Source organism: Strix uralensis, chromosome 7 (genome assembly GCF_047716275.1).
Source record: "Strix uralensis isolate ZFMK-TIS-50842 chromosome 7, bStrUra1, whole genome shotgun sequence".
In the NCBI taxonomy this organism is placed as follows: Eukaryota; Metazoa; Chordata; class Aves; order Strigiformes; family Strigidae; genus Strix; species Strix uralensis.
In genome coordinates, this window is record NC_133978.1 from 41,207,501 (window position 1) to 41,230,811 (window position 23,311).

At 42.8% G+C, this 23,311-nt stretch overlaps 1 protein-coding gene across 2 annotated transcripts in view; it reads left to right on the top strand.

Annotated features, from left to right (window-relative positions):
- The window catches only part of MGMT (O-6-methylguanine-DNA methyltransferase), a 171,664-nt gene that overhangs the window by 120,904 nt on the left and 27,449 nt on the right, over positions 1–23,311 (top strand). For both annotated transcript variants that reach the window (XM_074875559.1, XM_074875558.1), the window contains exon 5: positions 14,773–14,933. In XM_074875559.1, the coding sequence (XP_074731660.1) occupies positions 14,773–14,933 (161 nt within the window). The remainder of the gene's footprint in view (positions 1–14,772; positions 14,934–23,311) is intronic.

Here is a 23,311-nt window from a genome sequence, read left to right on the forward strand (position 1 = left end):
GGGTTGAAGAGTCGGGTTGAGCCAGCGCTGAGGGATGTGGTGGAGTTGAGAACGGTCAGTGTGAGGTTCATGGTTGGACTGGAGGATCATCAAGGGCTTTTCCAACTGAGATGATTCTGTGATTCTGTGAACGGTGTCCCCGGTGGGAGCAGCATGTGCCGTTTATATTCGGTGGTCGGGGGGTGCCAATGTCCCCTGGTCAATGTGGGAACTATCGCTGGGGGCAGAGAGAGCGTCCCCAGTTCGAGGCAGGACTCCTGAAGGCAGATGGATGTTGTCCTCAGTTAAATCCTCGCCGTGCCTTTACCAGGCCTCTCCAACCCCACCAGCCTCGCCCCAGGAGGGGAGGTGTTGGTTTAAGCCTGACCCAAGGCTGAGGTGGGCAGTGCTACCTGCTGGCAAACATGCGTGGTCGGCGTTTCTCGGTGGCTGCTGTTTGTGCCGTGGGGACACATGCTGAGAGACAGTAACACCTATCAGTGCTTGGCATAGCTTACATTTAGGGGTGTCCTCAGTTTGGTGGGCTCGGTGTCATGGTTTTTAAAATGTTAATTCCCTCTGAAAGGAAAGTCAGGTGGTGTTTGCTGAGGCTGGCATGGGCAGGAGACTGTGCAGCAGCACAGATGCAAAAATCCAAGTTCAGGGTGCATAAATCAATCATCAGGGTAAACCATCTTCTGGTTAAGAGAAACTGCTAAGCTTATCTTTGCTTCTTCCCATATACTTATTTAAATAAACTGGGGTTTAGCATTCAGCTGGTTAGGTCCGTCTTTTTGAGGCTTTATTTGTTTTTCTGTATATCTTGTGTGTTGTATTCATATAGATGTTTGCCAAACTAATTTTAAAACCAGTCCAATGACAATTCAAAGTGTTTTCCTGCCTGGTTGTGTCCAGAAGCAGGCACTGCTGCCCTGCAAGAGCTGTCGAGAAGCAGCGGGGTGGCGTGGGGGGGGACAGCCAGCCTGCCCCGTCCCTGGGCCCCATGCCGCAGCGGGCTGACGGAGCAAAGAGATGAATTGTATCATCCTTTAACTTCAAGCTGCAGTTTTCAAAGCCAGTGACAATATTTCTGATGAAAACAATTAAAGTTTTTATTCAGTTTGTTTATTGCAGTAGTAGTAATCTGGAAAAGAGATTTGCGATAATAACGTACATTTTTTTCTACTGTTAAGGGCCTTATTATTCTGTCCTTGCCAGAAAGCACATTTTAAGAGCTTAGATTCAAAATTAAATATGACCTCAGTGTTTTAAAATACAATTACAATAACTAGCCATTTAGTAGGTTTTTTTCTCTTACTTTTGACATATGGTCAATATACTAATGCCACTTATTAAAGACATTATTTTATGCTATGCTAACTATTTAACATATTGCAGCTGCCGTAGTAAATACAGACTGATGACAAGGGATGTTGAGGAAGCACGTTGCATGAACTGCTTCTTAGGTTAAATTACTACAGTGCCTGTACCTAGGTAAAGAAAAAAATCCGCCATACTTGATAAGAGAAATTTATATTATTTATATGGAACAGAACAAACCAATTTACAAGAAAGGCACTTAAGTGGGAAGCTTATTTATTAATGAGTGTAGTACACAAGCTAATGGGGTTGTAATGCAGGTGAACCTAAAGCTCGGAGGACAGCAGTCTCCAGGCTCTGCTCACCGCTTTGAAAGAGCGAGGAGAGAAAGCACGCTCAAAAACTACTTCTGCACAATTCAAAACAGAGTTATGTAAAGTCATTTTGTCTGTCTCATCTCAGACAGAAGGATGGTCTGCAAGCATCTCCCATCCGCCTGCCACAGGACATCAGTGGGCTTTGAGGGTAGTTCCAGTGCCAGGGCTGTAATTCACAGCTGCCACTAGATCTCACTTCGTCCTTTGAGGGGGACGTTCGGATGCAACTCTAAGGTCACATCAGGTCCACGGCCCCGGGCAGCACCTCTGCACAGAGAAGCCCCATAGCTCCTGGATCCCAGCAGCGAGGCATCCCAGACGTCAGCAGGAGGCTGGGAGAAGTGAGGGGCATCCTGGGGCCAAGGTGGTCCATGAAGGGAAGGGTTTGTTTAAATTACAGTTCCTATATTCGGTCTTTAACAAGCCTCTTTTGAGGTAGCAGTTTATAGACTCTTATTTCAGTTAATTATAACAGCAGTTTTTTGAAACAGTATTTTTATTGGTTTTATTGATGTGCCCTACTGTTTTTCCAATCCTGTGATTGGGTTCTGCTTGCTTACCTGGGAGAAGAAAAACTTTCCTCCCCAATTCGGAAGATGCAGGGAGCACCCACAGCAGAGGAGGGGTGGACTGCTTGGGAGGTGCTCCAGGCGGGGGGCCAAAGGCTCTCCCAAAGGCTCCCAATGCCTTTGGAGGGCTTCCCGTGGTGTCCCTGCAGAGCCACCCCTGGGTCGGCTTCGTGTCTCTCTTCTACGTACGTGCATGTGCAAAAGTGACCGTCCTGTGTGAGCGATGGGGTGTAGCTACACAAAACCCCTAAAGCGCTGATCCATGGCACTGTAGTGCATTGCAAACCATAAAGAAGAGGTGCTGACAAGGGTTGATTAAAATGAAGGAAAATACTCTGTATTTTTTTGTTCTTCCTGCTGTTGTAGGGTTGTGTTTTTGGGTTTGAGGCCAAATTGGTAAGAAGTCAAGTCAATTCTTCATTGGGTAGTGCCATTTTAGGACAGATCCTGCCATTGCTTGTGGGAGACAATCTCAAAGCCCTGTAGAAAAGCTTTGGAGAGAGTATTTTTATTAACTATGCTGTTTTAAATGGCATGTATTAGCAGCTTTTTCTGAGCGTCCTATTCTCAGCCTGTGCTGACTTTGGATGATGGATGCCTGCTAGGAACCCACATCGTGACAAGTTTCATGATGGTTTCATCTGATGCCAGTGTTTGTTTTTGTGGTTTCTGAGTGTTCATACCTGGTTTAAAAAAAATTAATACCATTTCTTTGCACTGATGTTGGAAGCTTCACAATAACACGGGGAGGGTCAAACTGGCCTCAAGGGCTTTGTCTGGTGCCTTTCCTGCCATCCGCTCTCCCATACAGCTGCTTCGCTGTGCCGTGCATCAGAAGGGCCTCATTCACAGGGGGAAAATATTTTCATAATTTTTTCAAGCAGCAGATGGGCAGCGTATCTCCAGTGGTGGCAGGAGCGTGCGCGTCGGGTCACACGCCAATCTCTGCCCTGATGGGAGATCCTGCACGTCAGGCATCAGATGAGCCTACGGTTGGTCCTAACAGGAGATGCTCAGAGGACACAGACTGCGTCACACCCAGACAGGGAGAAGCCACTTTGAAAAATGTCCTGATGAGTTGAATTCTTAAGAGGTTCCTGATTTATCTGTATCTTAATTCATTTTAATAGGCTGGAGTATCTGCAGGTGCTGTTGATTATAATTCTTGGTGCTCACTTTCATCTGGAATTCATGCACTAACGCACGTCAAGGTGGACATCCAAAGTCAGAGCCCAGTTCCAATAATTCAGCCTTAACTTTCCTCCTTCAATTTCCCCATGCACCAGTGGGGATCAGAGACCCGGGTCTTGCAGTATAAGGGTTGTAATGTGTATTTTAACTGCCTTAGGTTTTTTTTTTTTTTAAATCCATGCATAATTGGGATTATATCTATCTTGGATATGTAGAAAAAATGTAAATTTTCCTTCAGATACCAGTTAGCAACTGGGTTATTATGATGAATAGAGGTGGTGGAGTTTATGTACAAGGTGATGCTATGTGGCAGTTGCACAGAGCTGGGAAATAGTAGGGAGAGCTGTGGTGACTACCCTAAACCAGAGGAGCTAAGTGGGGAGGCGAAGGGAGTCTGGTGTGTGGTTTAAGGGTCCCCGGCAGCCAGCCCTAACACAGTTAATTGCCTGTGATAAAACCGACCTCGGAAGTCTGATGGGAGAATTCTTTTATATAAGAAAAAATGTTTTGTAACAATTTCTTGTAAGTGCTAAAATTAACTGACTTTCTTTTAACCTAATTATAGATAGAACTGATGATATCACCTATGCTTAACGTTGCCTAACATCTTGGGTGAGAGTGTGCTGCTGCTTGTAACTTGGTTGAATTTTTACTTTTTGCTTTAAAGCTCTTCATGTGAATCATCTGCTTAATTGTTGCTGGTTGAGGGTCTTTTGGGCACGTGCTTGATTTCCCCCATTCTCAATCTAGAACAGGGTGGTCCTTTCCAATGAGGAGATAGACAGAAATTGGGTTTTTTTCTCTTTTAAACAAATCTTCCAGTCGCTCTGCTGCCAAACCCACTGATTTGAAACAGTAATATCTATGAAAAGCCACTCTGATACTACGAATATTTTTCTTCTCTAAATGTGGCCCAGCTGTAGGCCTTTGAAAAGTTTTGTTCACAGAGGGGGAACGGGTCTCTCTGCAGAAGGAGGTCTCTGGGTTGTTTCTGGGGATGAGCACAGAAGTGACACAACCTCATGGTGCTGATGAGCACCACAACTAGCTGTCATTTTTTTGACCTGTTTGAATGACTTCTGCTAGCACAAATGAGGTAGAAACACACAGGATGAAATCTGGAGAGAATTAAGAATTAGTCCAGAAAATATGTGGCTGGGAGAGGGGAAGAAAGCAGTACTTGAGTTGGTGACCAGCACAGAGGTGGACCATGAAATTGCTGTAGAGCAGTGAGGTCAGACAATGAGTAGTACTGAAACGGTCCAAACAAGGTGAGTTAGGAGGATGGGCAGGAGGATGGGGGGTGGCCAGGGCTGAAAAAGCACAGAACATTGAAACTGGGCAGTGGAAGGAGGTTGGCATGGAGTGGACAATGAAGCAGAGCTTGGGGCATTGGGACACACGGCAAAAGATTGAGGTGGATGAAAAACCATAACTTGGTGGTTGTCCTTGCACCTTCACATTGTTTTAACAGAGATCTTTGTCCGTAATGAGATACGCTTCTCTGAAAACACAATAAATACATTCAGGAAAAATAAGCCAAGACCACCCACACGTATCATTGTTTTCCTTGAACATGTTTCTTGTGTTCCGAGGAAGGTCCGCCGCTCGCTGATTGCTGTGTTTCCTCCGTGGTCTCGCAGTACCGTATCCCAGGGCAAGATCTTGTTTGAAATCTGTGTCTCTCTATATAGGATTCCAATCAAAACTTTAATGGTACAGGGCAGCAAGTAGCATTTAATGACCTTCAGTGCTATCACTCGAGTCTTTTGGGCATTGACATTGATTTTCCTTATCTTGGCATGTGAAGACAGGAGTCTCACTCCCTTCTTTTAAGTGGTTGCTGGTACACACAGAGCAGGATAAGGAGGCAGCGGCTTCGCAGGCACCACAGCTGGCAGCAGCGCTGGGCTGCCTCTGCTGCTTTCTTAGGCAACCTCGGTTTGCTACCGGAATTTAACATCATTAATTGCAAAAGTTGGAAAAAAGACTAGCATACTTACGTATTTCACTCAAGAGGTGCATCTATTTATTTGGGATTTGCATCTGATAACAAATTTTTTGTGCAGATGCTTCTTTTTCAGGGTAAAAGAGAGGTGCCACTTTAATGCAGAATTTCTGACCAGTCAGACCCCTAAAAATTTACATCCTCAATAACAGATAAAAGCAGAAAAGGAGAAAATATTGCAAAGCTTGTATGACAGGGAGTAAGTCTTACTCAGTTCTGAGTTCTTGTACTTGTCCATAAATGCATCAATTTCTTCTGAATAGGTCTTAAAAATAACTGCGGTGCGGTCGTTCAGCACGAATTGGGGTGTTATTTCTGTTTATTGCAGCTCTCATCCTTTTTTTTTAATCTCTTAGTACTATCATACAGACACTTCATTTATAAGAAGCTAAATTAAACTATGTAAGGATGTGCTTCCCCATGAATTTTAAAGCTAAAAAGCTGCTTTGTTCCTTGATTCAGTTGTGGGGAAAAAATGCAACACAGACATACGGCTATTTGAACTCTTTATTTGCCACGTTTACAATATTAATAACACTGTTTCTAGAAGTTGTCACATCAAGTAAAAGATCTTCATTCCAGACTGTCTTTTGGGGCCAAATTGAGACTGGATGCATGCATTTAATAAATTGTAGTCTCAAGTAGTCATTTTTGTAAATAATTAGCTTCGGTGAAAGAATAAGTTAGCATATTGTATGCATCTAATGTTGCAAATGTACATACAGCAAACTTTCCTATTAATCAACAGTCAAGCACTGTAAGTTGGGTCTCATACATAATGAATTGTTCTTAAACCTCATGGGTTTCATTGATAGAAAAATAAGAGAAAACACAAGTGTAGTAAGCTTTTGAATAAAATTTAACGAGATTGCTCTGCATCCTGTAATCGTTTTGGAATCATTAGAGACCAGATAATTCATTTGCAGTTTTGGGGTGGCTTTAGCCTTCATCTATCAAAGAAGGACTATTTAAATGACATTTAGGTGTTGATAAAATATATTTTTATTTAATTTCACAATGAAAGCTTCAGTAAAAATGCCAGCTAACTCTACGTTTATTATGTAAAAAATAATGCCGCATGACTGAGTCTTGTTTTAATGTTAATTTTTGTGTACTAATCATTACTGATTCTTCCATTTGAAAAGTAACATGCTGGCTATTTCTCTAAGAAAAGAATGATTTGGTAAGACAAGTAGAGAGATATATATGTATAAGAAAAAGACAGCCTTCACTTTTCAGACAGTGCAACTTTTTATACAGGCCTGACTTCTGGTGACTTCACATGCATGAGTGTTGTGTGGAGAGTTGTCTTCAGTCATTTGCTGATAAAATTAAAAAATGCCATTTTTTTAAAAAAATTAGTACATAACCTTTTAAATTGTATTTACCCCTCATACCTATTTCATGGCAAGAGTTACTGTTCAGCTCCTAGAGAATCAGCACTAAATTCTCCTGCAAATGTTAAAAATTCACTCTGATTCAGGAGCTCTTCACAATTAACTATACTAATGACCGTAAGCTGTGAAGCTGCTTGATCCACCTGATGTGCCACAGCTGACCAACACCTAGGGAATAGTTTAATCATGGATGCACACTGCTAGGAGCCATCCTGAACCGAAGGTGGCTTTTCTTGGTGCGGGACCCCATCCAAGGAGCGATCTCCTGAGTAGCAGGCACCAGGAGGAAGGGCATGTGCTCACCCGCACGAGCTAGTCCAGTCCTTGGGCTGCAGCACGGCATCTCATGGGGAAAATGACCCCAAGGACCCTTTTTTCTTACTGGTTTCAAATCACTTGGACATTCTGCTCCTCTCTGATGCTCCAAGGACTGTTTTGTTCCTCAGGTGACTCACAGAGGGATTATGGCTACATCCTAAACTCTCCCCAACGGTGAAGACAGAATTCTTCTGTAATTGCACAGTATTCCCAAAAACATTTTCCTCTCCACAGCTTCCTTCTCTAAGATCCTTTTCCATAAGCTTGATGGTTTTTTTTTTTTTTCTATTTTTTGTAACCCTGCAATGAGGGTAAAAGCCATTCAGAAGTCCACCCACATTCCCCCTCTTGTTTGACGTTAAGTAGGTCTGCAGTCTCCAAGAGAGCCATGTCTAAATTGCTGTCAGATCGCATCACGCGCTCCGGCCGCCGAGCAGGGCTGCCGGGTCATGTCAGAGCCCATTCGTTATAGTTGGAGTCTGCTGCAGCAACAGGCCTCTGGTCTTTCTCCCTTAACAAGAGGATTAGCATGACAGCCACATGGAGATCTTTACAGACAGTCACCAAACACTTGCTCGGGTTGGGCTGCAATTACCCCTCGGGATGGCCGCCGAGGTTGGGGCTCCCTGACGTGCTGCAGCCTTGGGTCCAGGAGGCCACGTCCCTCTGATGGGTCCTTTGTTTTGGGAAGGTTTCTATAATATTCCCCCCTGCCTTTTTTCTTTGTCTTTTTGGGGGGGAAGTTTTGAGGGGAAAAAAGGGCTTTTTAATACAAGATACTTAGAGGAGTCTTTTCCTGCTGTTTTATTTCTGTCCCACTCTCCTCCATTAATGCATTTCTATCAGAGCCTTTTTCATCCCTTCTGGATATCAGATTATTTTGATAATTTTTGGATAACGGGTTATTTTGATAATTTGGGGGCCTGGTTAAGGCACAGACCTCTCAGAAATCAAATGGTCAAAGAAGTGTCAAAATACAGAGAAGAAAAAACACTGACAGTAATTCTTCCTACTTACCCCAGCCTGGAGGTCCTCTTCAAACTGGAGACGCTGAGCGTTGTGCTGCCCTATAAATGTGCTTGCAGATTTCCAGGAACAAACCACAACGTTTTCTGTTTCAGGTTTAATTAAAATTCAGTGTCTGTCTCTTTTTCGTGGGTGTAAATTGTGAAGCCGTCGGCACTGGGAAGCCTCAGGAGCAGCACGGGGAAGTCAGGGCTCCCTTTCAGAGAAGGGTCGTTGCATTCTGCTCCTTCTTGCCTATCACACCTTCTGCAGGCTCTGGGTTTGCTGCTTGGTTTTCCTCCTCTGCTCTCTTCCCGACTCTTCCTCTGTCCACATTAGACTCAATGATGTGGACTTCTGGTGTGGATTTTGATGAAGGCAGGCTAAGAGAGGGGTTTGGTGAGATTTTGTGCCGTTTGCGTTGTGAAGAGTACAGCTGGTGATTGCTTTCACAGCACTCTGGTCATCCAAAAGCCTCTTGGTTAGGACTGATTTATTTATATTTTAACATATAATTGTTGTTAATGAACAGAAGTGCTTATGGTCTTTGTTCAGGGAACACAGTGGAAAAGATTGTGGATGCCCTTGAAAAACATGGAATGGGATGTGGTTGAATAAGGGAAGGATTAGACTGGGTATAGGAAGCATTTTTTTCCAGAAGGGGTTGTTGGGCATTGGAATGGGCTGCCCAGGGCAGGGGGGGAGTCCCCATCCCTGGAGGGGTTGAAGAGTCGGGTTGACCCAGCGCTGAGGGATCTGGTGGAGTTGAGAACGGTCAGTGTGAGGTTCATGGTTGGACTGGAGGAGCTTCAAGGTCTTTTCCAACCGAGATCATTCTGTGATTCTGTGATTCTGTGAGTATCGAAATATGTGTATTTTCTACACGCCTGAAGATAACAGGATATTGCACACCCAGTGAGCTTCAGTGCATGTGCGTGGTGTCAACACACAATTCAGTTGGTGACAGCCTGGCAAAAACTCTAATTTCCATGAGAAGGGATTGGGAAGTTGTATGTGAAAACATACGTTCCATATGTTTCTTTCTATTTATTTTTTATTTTAGATCTTTATCCCTGCTGTTACCTGAGTGGAACTGTCGTAGTTATTATAGTAATATAATAATGAATCATCCAAGTCTCCCCATGCATACCAGTGGCCTTTAGCTGACTGCAGTCTAGGAAGAGTTGCAATTATTTTTTTTGTGCTAGTTGGGGATCTTTTTTGGTTTATCTCTTAACCAAATTGAAAAAAAGGGGATTCTTCATGAGCTCAGCACCTGAAGCAGTTTATAAACCTCTTGTTAGGCAAACCTCTGGAGGGTGAGGTAGTTATCCTGGGATAAAACTTTCAGGTGTGTGTGGCTACAGGCAGTGGAAGTGAGCATTGGGTATTACGTTCAACCAATCGATTATATTTAATATATACAAATATTTTATAAATATATAAATATGTTGTGGGAGCAGATACCACATTCTCATAATATTTACCCTGAGGAAGCTGCCAGCTCTTAGCTTTACCCCTAAGGAAGTTGCCAGCAGAGCCTTTGTGACATATTATCTTTATTTTAAATCATACAACTCAAGGTCCATCTTGCAGTGATCTGTTAAGGTTTATTAAGGACTGACTGAGGCAAAAAGTAGCTCAGAAATAAATAATTAAAATCATACCAGTTTAGAACATGGCTACCCACTGAGGCTTCTCCCAGCATTTCTCTGGTTTTCATAACGGTTAAGCTATTTAGGATGATACTGAAGCCAATCTGCTGCTTACATGTTTATGTTGGAAGCACGTTAGAAACTTCCAGTTCTTGGCAAGTGATTTGGAGGGAGCCTGTTAAACTGAAACAGGTGGTGGTTTTGCTTTTCTCCCGCTCTGCTAAAACCATCTTTTCCTTCATTTCATCCCATGCAAACGTAACAAGTCAGAGAAGGGACGCGGCTGGGGTGGAGCCTCGGGAAGACACCTCTCAGCTGCGTGGAGGCCAGAGCCCGCTGCCTTCCTTAGTTTGCTCAGTCTTAAAAAAGAGCTGTAATGGAAATAAATATGTAGGTTTGCAGTAAGAAGGGTACGGAACAGCTGTCCAGCATGTCTCCGCTGGGGCCGTGGTGGGTTCCCATGCTGGGGCTGAGCTTACATCTCTCTTGGACTTGGCCAGCACCAAGAGCTGAGTGCCCAGGCTGGAGGTCTGCAACAGCAGTTGTTCCCTGACCTGAAAAAAGTCTCCTTTTGAGAGACATCCAACTTTAAAAAAAAAAAAAAAATTATTTTTAGATGTCTGCTTTTTATAGCTTAAAGCAAACATTATTTTTTTTCTGTTTGAGGAGTATGTCATGATAATTAAGCATCACATTGTAAGGCCATGTAGATGAGGCAGTCACCTGCAGCTGAATATCCATTTAACATCACCATAAAGTTCAGACAGACTGCATGCATGTTAGAGGCTGGCACGTTAATGCAAACAAAAAACTGTCAGTTAAAAAAAAATAAATAAAAACCAAACCTAAAACCCCTACAGTGATGATTACTTGTTGACCAAGGGAAAATACAAAAATCTCCACTTTGAATTTTTTGAGATGCAGGGAGCACCCAACACAATTCACTAATGAAAACAAGTGCAATGACAGAATCCAGTGAAAATGTAAGTGGTTTAAATAAGACTACTGCTTTTAAAATAAATGCTTTGCATTATTCCAGCCACATTGTGAAAAAAGGTGTTGGTACTTTTTAAGGAAAGATAATTAAATTCTCCAGGGCAAAAGTACAACAGTCAGATTTCTTACACCTTCTGTTTAGTTTCTTGCATTTTTAGATGAATATGCTTATTTTATTTTCCTGTATAAAAGTTACCTCTTGTTGAATCACAGGTTTAAGACTTGAGCTTTCCATAGGTAAAACATAATGAATGGCCACTTGGCCATCACCTTGGGTGCTGCTTGTGGCTCTACGGCCAGGAGCAAGCCCCTTCCTTGGCGATCACTGAGGGCAGGACATGAAGAGAAGAGGGTCCCCTTTTTCTTGTTGTTCATTGCTAAAGATTAGGCAGAAGTGCTTAATATGACTCTTAGATGGGTATTTTTCCCAGATGGTATACAACTAACTTCTTCCTGTCCAGCTTGACATTAGAGATACTCAAAGATCGATGCATGGAGTAGGATGTTCAGAAACCTTCCAAGAAGTCTAATGCTGAGCAGAGGAATTTCACACGAGGGGGAAAAATTTCCCGTGATGTAACTCATCTGCTCTCCTTTTCTTCTTGTGAATGTTTTGGGACCACTTTTGACTTGCTTTTTGAAACGTACGTATGGTTTAGTTGGACCAAAACATGGCTTTGAAGCCTGAGAAAATCCTTTAAAAGGCAGCTGGTGTTTTAAGTTGAATTTTTAATGATGAGGTAGTTTGTAGAAGGAGTGCTGCTATGTAACTTCAGAAGGGGAAAGGGGGGGAGGAGGGAAGGGAGGGGAGGAGGGCCGGTGGAAGACACCCATGCATAAGTTATGTTCGTTCTTTTTCTTTATTAATGCTGTCAAATTCCCAGGAATAGTTGTTAGCATTTCTAGCCAAGCAAAATTAATGTGATTTTTTTTTTTAAACTTTCTGCCAATTTGAAGCTCTCAGCATATATGTTGGCAAATTGACTTTGTATCCTACAGGAAAAGAAGTCAGTGCATTCTTAGAAAGCATTTTCGTCTTGCAGTTTTTGCTTTCTTGGCCGAGGTGGAGGTGGCCGTGGAGACAGCAGGCACTGTGATAGTGTCTGGGGTTGAAGTGGTGGGAGAATGGTCTCACTAAAAACATCTAGAGATGTTCAGCGGTGACAAGGCACAGTTGTTAAAAGCAGTAATTAAAAAAAACATTTAAATTAAGACTTCCTGTGAGGGAGGACCTGGTGGAAGTGAGGAGTGTGTATGTGATGGCAGGGGGCTGGCTGAGCCTTGCTACGGTACGCAGCAGGTTACTGCAGCCCTCCCAGCTCTACAGACAGGCAAAGAGCTGATGTAATTTGTGTCATCTTAAAGATATTAATGAACCTTTACTCTCTTCCTTATATTGAACATGGAGCTAATGGCCTGACCTTGAGGCTTCAGGCAAAGCCCCAAGCAGGCCAGGCACCAGCCTCAGTAGCACTGCACCTTGCCGATTGCTGGCATGCTGTTCCCCACCTGTTCTGGGGAAGAATGATGGTATTTTGGTGCCTTTCTGGAGCCAAGAGGAAATTCTGGTGCGTGTCTGGCAGTGTCAGGCTGGGACAGTCAGAGGCAGAGCCGGGAGCCCAGCTGCTGGGGGCTGCTTGCTTGCAGAGCAGTGAGGAGACAAAGTCTTTTGGTTTTATGATGATATTACAGTCCAAATCATTTCCAGACTCCCGAGAATGTGAAACAAGATGATGTGAAAAACATAAGGTTACTGTAGTTTTGAGTGCTTTCTATGCTCTTCTGGATAAATGGAGCAGAAAAGTCTACCAACTTCTCTTTGAGATTTCCGAGGCATTATTATATTCTGTAGTTATTATATTGTCGTAGCTCTAACAATCCACAGTAAAACTGAGCCATATTCTGCAGAGTGTTGTACATGTGCAGAATAACGGATTATCTGTGGTGTCAAGAGCTTGGGTTGAGGTCCATGTCATTGGTATTCACACAAAAAAAGTTCATGCAGATTCTCATACCTTTTTTTTTTTAGCAAAGAGATTATTAAATAGCAAAATAACTTAGACACGAGTTTTATAAAGCAAATTGATACTACTTCACGCACACACACACAAGAAAAATCAAAAGCATTAATTTCTTAATTAATTAAGAAATTGCACTTAATTTCTAGCAAAATGGATCTAAAGCTGATTCTTCATTTTTGTTTTGCCTCTGCTCCAAGCCATCAACTTGTATTCTTGTGCGACTGGAGTGTTTTAATTGTCCGCCTCCGTGTCCCTCTTCTTCTCTGCCACTTTCTAATCAGTAATTACGTGGCCTTCAGTGGTTAACAATTAATCAGAAAATGAATTGGGGCTGGGGGAGATGGCAGGGCCGTTTGATCATGAACCAGGCGAGTGAGGGCTTCGCTTCTGAGAGTAACCCCGACCCAGCTCCCGCCTGCACATCATTTATCCTGTCCAGAGGCAGAGCCGGGGCTGGTGTCTGATTACACCGACGTCCCGTCGAGTTTGGCTCCACGAGCTGTTGCAGATCAAGCCTGTGAAGGCCTTCGCTCTTTTTGCAAAGGTGCCTTGTGGCAAAAGCAGACCTGGTCTCTTTTATGCCATTACTGGTACATCACACGTTTCATTTTCTTCTGCTTTCTGCTAGGAGGGAACTAACAAAATCTTTTTGCTCACTTGCAGCAAGCGCCCTGGGGAATTTGTGTTGGTTTGCTCTTTTCCCCATACCTGGGTGGCAGAGATGCTCTGGTTTTCTTTTTCTTCCATTGTCTCAGTTTCTGGTGTATGTTGATATTTCTATAATTTTCTCTCCTTTCTCCTGCTTTGTGACACATCCAACCTCTCACCAGAAGACTATGCTGTTGAGTTTCAGCAGCACACTGTTGATAAACTTCTTGTTCTGGGGTCTGGCTGTATTTCCAGCTGGGGGACAAAAAGCTGCAATAATCAGAAAACCTTAGGATGGCTCACGTAGGCTTAAGATTCTGGATGTGAGAAGGTGGCTGGCACGGCTTGCTGTTTTTGCAGCCACCCTGGATGTTGTCTCCTTATCAGTCCCCCTATCCTTTCTCTCCTGTTCATTGCTCTTGGGCTCTGATTGTTTATGAGGACCCTGAAACCGATCTCTGCAGTTTGGATAGACACCCACCACACCGTGATCTTGTAAAGCACCAGGAGAGCATCACCACCACCCCTTCACCTGCGCTGCTTTGCCTCACTGGAAGTGTACAGGTTGGGAAACAGGGCTGGAGATTTGCAAATCCAGTGTTCACATTTTCACTTGTCTCGTGCACACGTTGCTCTTCCAGAGGAAAAGGGAAAAAAAAAGTAGTAAAGGAAGAAGTACGTTTTTGTTTGCAGGTGCTTTTTGTTCGCTTGCTTTGCTCTTCAGTACCCTGCAAGCACGAGCTGCCATTGAAAATCAAATGAATTCTCAATTGCTTCCTTCCAATTCAATAAGTGGAGGAAAGCAGAAACCTGCCACCGTCACTGGAGGGAAAGGGGGCAGAGGGAGGCACGGGTTCGGCAGAAAGCCACTTCCTTTCCTCCTTTCCCCAGGGAAGATCCCTGGGGGGAGACGGGACTGCACCCTTGGGGGACGTGGAGGAGGAGCCTCACCTCCATCCACCCTGGAAGCACAAGGATGCGTCGTCTACCGTGGGCTTGGGTGGTTTTCTTGCTCCCTGACATTTCTCACTTACACATGGCATTTCCCTCTCACCAATCTTTTATGAGTTTTTTACAGGTGTAAGCAACTTTGTGTCGTCATTGCATTTCTAGAGGTGATGGGATGCTTTTTGTTACTGCTGTTGTGAATCTTTTCACCTTTAGAAAAAAGATGGAGTCTGACTCCAGATTGAATGTTTTGAGATTTATTTTTTTGCCAATGTGTAGATTATGATTATTCATTTTTGTGATTTGCATTGTTATAATTTTACCCTCCTCTCTCTCGCAGCAGTGGGGAGTCCTCAGCCATGTGCGAGGTGTGCGAAGGCGCCGAGGAGATGACAGAGCCACTGAAGCAGTGCACGGCCTGGCTGCGCGCCTACTTCTACGAGCCAGCGAGGACGACGAGCCTCCCCGTGCCGGCCTTCCACCACCCGCTGCTCCAGCGAGGTCTGTGCCACGGCGCACCCATACCCTCCCCACTCCCATCAGCCAGGCGACACTGCCTCCTGTCTCCCCAGTTCTTGGTCAATGGCGAGAAAAATGATGCGGTTCAGCTCCCAACAGTCACTGGCTGAAAGGTTTGAGGGTGAGCGTGTCCAAAGGGCTTTTCAGGAAGGTCATTGTTCACTTAAACCAGCTTTTGGCCAGTGACAGGGGGAATGAGGCTTAGAAACGTCCGTGTCTGTTGGCATGGACACCTCGTCCATGCCATAGAAGCGGTCAGTGGTAGGTAGGTTGCGTCAGGTAGATATTTTGATTCCTCAAAGTTGTCATAGATGCTATTTGGATTTTTTTAAACAAAGAACAAGTGTTACGCCACTCACGTATTTAGATAAAAACAAGACCTGAGAAAAGTTTCTCCTTACCGTTCTCTGTTTACTGGCTGTGTTCCTGAAGACCTGGTAACAGAAGTCAATCACCTGAAATGAAATAGATCTCATTGTTTAAAAAAAAAAAATAAAAATCTCAGAAGTCTGCTTTTTGCAGTGCCTTCTGGCCTGTCCATAAATATCATCATTTCCCAGCGAATAAAATCTTCATTTTAATAGATCTATTTTTTAATTGTATTAGATTCCATAATGACAAAGCACCAAAAAGGGACTAGTATCCTCGACCCTACATGAGGTAAGATATCACTGGTTTCTGTATAAACTCTAAATTATATGTACTTTTTTCTCTTTTTTTTGGTTCAAGGTGAAAGACACCTTTTAAATATGGGTGCACAGGTTTGTATTTTGAGGCGTGGGGACTATACATCAGTAGTGATGTAAAACAATGGCCAGTTTTACCTGCGAAAAGGAAGGGATGTTTTGGCAGGCACACCTTTGCAGGTATCATCTGCAAGAACTCAGCTGTCTGCTGTTAATTGCTGGTTTTATTCTAATTCCTATAAATAGTACGTTTCTTCTTGCTGTTGCACTTTCTTAATTATTTAATGGCAGCTGCAAATAGAACAACGAAATCAAAATGCAGTTGTTGTGCAGTGTCCTGCAGATACTCAGGCTGTTGCTTTCAGAAAGTGGGAGTGTTACATTTCATGAGCTTTGCCCTGTACCTTTAATGATGAACTTCTGTTCTTTTCCATGTTATGAAAATTTCTCAGTGTGACATCTTCCATAATCAAATTACAGGGTGGGTCCTGAGTACTTTTTAAACTGTGTATTTCAGTCTCCCCCTAATTTTTATACAAACATCACTTTTCTCAACTACTAAAAAATTTCATTTAGAAGTTTTAGTGAAACCATCCAGTTAACATGTGGGAGAATAAGCACCAATGACACTGATTTCAAAATGGCCAAAGTACTCATGAAGCCTGGCCTTCTAGGTGATTAAATTATCACTTGAGGACTTTTTTTTATTAGCTGGGATGAGATGAAGACCCATATTGTGAAAACTTTAGGATCGGGGTGAACGTGAACAGGCAAGGCTGGGTTGGAAGTAGTTATTGCTGCTGTTCCTTCCATCTTTGAATAACATCAGGGGAATTTCTGCTTCCCAGATTATCCTCCGGAAGGTTATAAAACATTTAAAGTAGTGCTTTTACTTTTATTAATTTTCCTAAATTGGCTACTGAATTCTTTTTAGCTTGGCTAATGAAGTTTCTTGGTCTAAGCGCTGCTGATGTTGTTTCAGCTGCTGTTTTGGGGTTTAGCCCAGAGGTGGCAGGGGACTTTGGTCCTTCCTGAGGCAGCAGCCTTCTGTGCAGGCAACACTGGAAGAGACTGAAGATCATTTAAAAAAGAAAAAATAAGTATATTTGTTAATAGGAAGCTTCTTGAGGGAAAGCAGTCATCACCCTTGAATTTTTCAGGGAAAGGGAAGGAAAGTTCTTCAGCACCAAGTGCAAAACCCAGCCGAGAGCTGCCGGCAGGGTTGGGATGGGAGGTGGCCAGTGGCCGTGAGCATCACCACTGGGTCTTTGCAGCCCGTGGCTCTGGGAAGGATGCGGCTGGTGGTCCTGCTGGCTGGGATGGCCACGCGTGGGGCAGCAGGGGGGTCTGCTGGGGTCTGACCTTCTATGTGGCAGGTTTGGTGCTGGGGGCGACTGGAGTGTGGTTTGCTCATTTTAACATGTGCGGGTTCAAGTTCTTTTAGTTTAGTTCAGTTCTTTGTTTGTGGACTGAGGGCAGGTGTGCATGTTTTATGGGGGGGAGGCACGTATGTAATGGAAAGGCTAACGAAGAATTAATTGGTACAAATCACAATGATGTGATAGTATTTCTATTCTCTTACTTTCTTCTAGAAATGCTTTCATAAAACAGAAAAAAATTATATTGGAAGGAATGTGGAAATACATGTCAAAAATTTGAAGAAACTATATTTAAAAGTTATTTAGTAGAAAGGTAAGGTAAAAAATGCGTTATAATGGATTACATTGTACATTTCCATTTATCTGTAAGTCAGAGATGCAGTAATGCTAAATTAGGAGTTTGGTATTTATTTACTTTTTCACATTTACATTTGAAAGTGCCTACTCATTTCTCCAGGCACTTAAAAATGCAGAATAAACATAAGCGAGAGCATGAGGATCCAAAGCTGGGAAGGCTTTTTCTCATCACACTGATTTCTTTACATATCTCTGCTCAGCAGCAGCTCTTCCAACAAATCGTCAAAGCCTTTGGCCCTTCTTTTCTCCCTTTCCCTGTGAATCTGATAGTGTGGTTCTTTGATATTAGGTGATTTGAGTTCCATTGTCAAGTGCTTTTGTGGTCAGGACTGATTATTGGATACTTTCTTTCTTAATCAGTGTTTATATCAATTTTTTTTTTTTTCTTGTGTTAGCATCATCTGAGGACAGGAAGGGTTTTGCTTATGTCAAACACATTAAAGAGGTTCCTCATTTAACAGAAAAGTGTAAAGTGCTTTCAGGATAAAGCACTTCTCAATTCAGGGTCAATTTTCTGCTGCTGCTTTTGTGCCAACGATTAAGACACAGTTCCGTGTGGAGAGAAAAACAGTGACCGTCAACTTTGAGATAACAAAAGCGGAGAGATTTGCAAATTCAGACAGCAGAGGCATCTTGCAGGTTGCGTAAAACCATCTTCCCCCCACAGCGGCACCGGGGTCAGCATTGCCCCCACGCCCGAGGCAGCGAGTGCCTGTAGCTGCTCTGGGTGTTGGGGCTGGTGGCAAATGCACAACCCAGCCACCTCCAGGCCTCAACCTCAACCTCGATAGACAAAGACACACAGTTGGTGACCACCTGAAAAACATGGAGCTGTATGCTTTGCTTTTCTGGGCTCACGGGGAAGCCAGACACCGGTATCCCCCTTTGAACACCAAGCACCTTCCAGCAACCCCTACCCTGACAGAGAAAACAGGATAATAACCATTTCATTGCACTGTCATAATTTGGTTGCCAAGTGCATGTGCATTACCAAGGCAAAGGCAAGCTGAATTGTGACATTTACTGTTTCAGCGCCTCATCTTGTGTCTTATATTTTTCTAAAGTGCCTTTAATTTTCTAAATTACTATTACAGGGAGGAAAAGTGTTCAAAAGCACTCTAAATACAGAATTAACCATTCCTCCTCATAACTCATCATTGGCAAAGTTTGAATCAGGAGCACTGATGCTGTAGTACAGCTAGAGGCAGGCAGAAGTTTGAAGCTGGTTTCCCAGCACTTCCAGTTGTTGGCTTACTGGCTGCCCAGTTTAGCCTGTGCAGCCAACTTATATTTTTAAAGGCAATTGAAAAACTGGAATTTTCAACACTTCATGTCATGATGAGTGCTCAGTGTGGAATTTTATTGAGCAAAGAAAAAGTCAGTTTTCCCCACTTCTCTGCAGCATGACTTCAAGGTGTTACACCTCAGAAAAATCACTGAACCTTTATAGTGGGAAGTGATTAATTGGTCTAAATGTATCATGGTCATTAGCCCTCTTTATATATGAAGAAGAAAAATTGACCCTGTTATTGTTTTGAAGCCTATGCATGAGTTGCTTGATTTGTGGGTCTGTGAAATGGAAAAGGCAATGTTAAATTGGCCAGTCATGGATTTCCTGACTTTCCTTTATTTGTGCTTTATAACCGTGGTGGTTGCGGTTGCAGAAAGCTCTGCGGCGCTGGACGCTGCAGCGAGGAAGGGTTGTGTGTTTGCAGACCAGATGGCTCATTAGAGCAACAAGAGCAGAGGAAATTGGAGACACACAAGAGTTTTCCTTTGCCCTGTGACGAGCAGCAGCCCTGGAGCTCTGCCCTTTGCGTGCCATGCCATGCCATGCCGCCGTCCTCACCGGATGAAGTCCTTTAGATTTGCAAAACCACACTTTTATATTCTTGACTCTGGAGTTCTGGAGGCGTAGACCTGAAGCAAAGCTGTGCCTTGAAAGGATTGAGCTCCGTCCAGCTCAATCACCCTATTTCTTCAGACAAGCTCTGAATTAGCGTGCTGGTGCGAGGGAGGAGGTCTCTGCAGGTCTGCATCTGTGTCGCCTTGCAAACCAAATGCAGAGAAAAGCTGTGCAAAATGACCAAGGAGGAGCAACCTGAGAATGGAGACCGGAGAGGTGGCTTTGCAAGCCAGATTAGTAGCTGAAATTTCCTGTGCATGATGTATGATATTCATCCAAGAAGGGATATTGATGAAACAGCTCGTAATGGGAGCAGAGAGTCTTCAAAGAAGCTGGTAGTACCTCCGTTCTCCCTCCAAGATGACTTCGCTCCGTACCCAGGCCTGCAATCAATAATTACCCTGTGGTTTTGGGAGCCTTCTCCTTCAGAAGCTCGAACCAAAGCAGTGTAGGCTAGTGAGCCTGGCATAGTCCCTGCCCAAGGCCGGCAAAGCACACTGTAAAACACCGACTATGGGCTGAAGAAACTCTTCACTTCCCGGTGTCACCTCTGTGCAGTCGGCCTCATCCTTCGTTCCCACGCTGCACGCTCTCCCGTCCTTCCTGGGGTCTGCGGGTCCTGTTGAATCTCTCCCCCTAGAAGGTACCCATGGCAAAAATCCTTCCATTAATTGCATCTTGATTATTCTTTCACCTTTCTGCCAGTGGCACACAATAACACCTCTTTGTTTCACTGGTTTTGCACACTCTAAACTATTTAAAATTAAAAAAAAAAAAAACAAACCTGCAGCAAATTAAGAAAGAAAATTAGATTTTATGCATTCTGTCTGCAACTCAGCAAAGGCCAAAGTATTTTTTTTCTTCTTCATGGTTGGAATGCTCAAATCACAAGTTTTCTGAAGATTGTGGGGCTGTTAATTTGCTTACTTCTGAGACGTCAAATTCAACATCCCATGAATGCCTGCATTTAAAAGAAGTGTTTTTAATGACTGTGCTGCTTACTTTAATTACAGTGTGCAGTATATCCTAAGAGTAAATTTTTCTCACGTACAATTTAGCCAAAGACTTTTTCAATATATAAAGGTTATTTAAATAAGAAAAGCATTTACAGTATTAAGATGAATACAGATCTATTTTCCCTTGCTTTAAATTACAGATTTAAAAAAAAAAAAAAAAAGTCATAAAAATCATTGACTTTGTTGAGATACTGCCTTGTAAAGCTAAAAAGTTTGAAGCCAGTTTATGGATAGTAGGACAGCAACTCTGTGCTCTCATTCACTGGGAAAGCAATGGCTGGTAAAAATGTCATTCTTTAAAACATAAGAATGAGTAAACTACTTTTCAGAAGCTGCAGAAGCAGAGGAGGAATGTCCGAGGCTCAAAGTGGAGAAGGTCTGAAAAAACCTGATCAGAAGAGTCAGAGTAGCTGGAGGATACTCAGGGGTGTCAAGTGTCCTGGTCGGTCCTGAGGTCACTGCACAGCTTCGTTTTATATAACGAAAAAATATGCAGTGGTACGTTGGGGTGATTTGCAGCCCTGAGGAGAACAAGACAAAATGGGAGTTAAGGGTGAGAGCAGGTGGGGAATGGAAAGGATGAATCTGACCTATGAATGATTTCGTTGAGCTGTGGGTAACTTGGGTCATGAGTAGAAAAAGCAACCATAGGCATTTTGAGTACATCTTAAACCTAAGAGTTTTCTGCTAACTTCTAGAATGATGTTTGTGTGGTGTTAGCAAGACAATAAATACTAAAGTCAATATCTTCACAATTTTACTATCTTTATTAACTTCTAATTCTTAATGTGATGGCCTATGGATATGAGAGACATAGCCATAGAGACATAGATATGTCTGAGTCCTATATAGTTTTAATTTTCTTCAGTCCTGTGTACGACTTGTAACTTTTTTTGCCCTTTTAAAATAAATTCTGACTACTCTTAATGTCTTAAATGACTTTCCTAATAGGATCTAATATACATAAACCAACACGCAGTATCTGAAAATACGCCAGGTAGTTGGAGCTTACTAGGATAATGGGCAGCCAAACAGGGTGCTAAAGCAAGACAAGTGCTTTTGGGTTTGTCTGGAACTTCTCTGAGTAGGTATTTTCATGGTGGAGGGACATGTGTGTACGGGGCAACGTATTTACTTAGTCCCATGGTGATCTTTTTTTCTCAAACATAAAATTGAGACTAAAAAACAGATATTACATCAAGGGCCAGTTCCTGTGATTTCCTTCTTTTGCTTTAGATGTGTGTGTGTATATGCATATAAATATATAAAAATGACTTGGTTTTGAGAGGCAGGTGCGGTGCAGCTGACAGCCCTACCTCTCACTGGTGCAATGAGAATGATGCAGTGACCAGGCCCCAGGCCAGGCGCAGCCACTTCGTTGACCACCATCCTCAAAGCATAACCATCCTCTATAGGAAAAGCAGAAAACTCAGCCTACAGAAAAACTCCAGGAACCAACCTGCCCCAGTGTTATCTCTCCATGTTTACCTTATTTCCAGTAAAAATTGAAAATTCATTGAATTTCAACCGGGAAAGTATAAATCCACCAGCATTACCAGGTTATATTTACATTTTTGCAGAATTGAGTTGCGCTGTTGGGTAACCTGCTGAGGAGGAGGCAAGTCTTGCCCTTTCCTAGACAAATGCAAAATGTCATTCTTGCCATTTTTTTATGTTGCAGTTTGTGAAATTCTCTTCAATTTCGTTGTAGAGTTTGAATTCACTAAAGGAAAAAAGTTGAGAAACGTTTCTGACTTTCCCTTTTTCATTCCTGCAGCTTCATCAGGCATGCAAATACATTTCTATTTAGGCTTTTATAAAATATTATTCTAAATTGATATGAAATAATCTGTTTGAAAATGTTAGTACTTCACATATCTGGACATGGCAGATTCAAGTGCAAAGAGATGACAGGCTTTCATATTTCTTTCTGCCAACACAAAATTCAAATTCCAGAGACTGGCACCTTTTTTTATTACCATTTCATGTGAGAATAGTTTTGATAAGCAGAAAGTCACTGTTTTGCTAGACATTTAATGGATTTTTACAATCCAATACTTTCCTACAATTTTCTTCAAACAGAAATCAATCCTCTCCAACCTTCAAAAATGAAAACAACAAAACCCAAAAGTAGCCCAGTTACTTGTATGTCTCAAATTCTTTTTCCAGCCCAGTTGGCCCATTGTTTTCTATCAACTATGTGTATTTAAAAACAGAACTAAACCAAAAAAAAAAAAAAAGAATCAGTACAAATGCATTCTGGACAGAAGTGTTTACAAAATTCCTGGCCCAGTTCCTATCGAAATCAGAGCAAAATCCCCACAATTTTCAGTGGAAGCTTGTGTGGTTTTAAGTGTGTATTAAGGAGTGCTCTTCATTTGAGTTCATTGTTCATGGGATAAATTGGCTGCCAAATATACACCGTTTATGACAATTCAGGCCTTATTAGGTGCAAACATCCTTTTTGCCGCTGTGCCTGGCACGCTGTCGGGATTTAGGCAAACCATTTTGGATTCACCAATTCCAGGGATGGCAGAGGAAACATAACTTCTTGTGGTTTGTGGGGTTTTGGTGGAGCCTTGAAGAGTAACCGTGACCTTTGAAAGAGTCTAAGTATGGGGAGAGCGATGTCTGTCCTGTCATGGGGAAGGTAGTGAAAGGGTCAGTTATTAACAAAAAAATGCATTGTATTTTCAGTAGGATAATTCTTTCTTGTCAATATTCTTGACATTAATCACAGGTAGGCCACAGTCAGAATAAAGGAGTGTTATCTAAATGGGGTTTTCTTAAGTAAAAGTGGATTGAAGATCCACAGCCGATGTTCACCTGTACGATGGCAAAACTCTTACTGGCTCTCAGAGAATTTGAGGGTATTGGAGCAAGTCATGGTGACTCTGCAATAGCAGCAGAGATGCATGAATCTTGAAATTATTCCAAAACCAGGCTTCTTTTTCGAAAGGAAGGGTTTGTGTTTGGTGTCTTATGCTATTTGGTATGAATTCAGTGATGCTGCGGT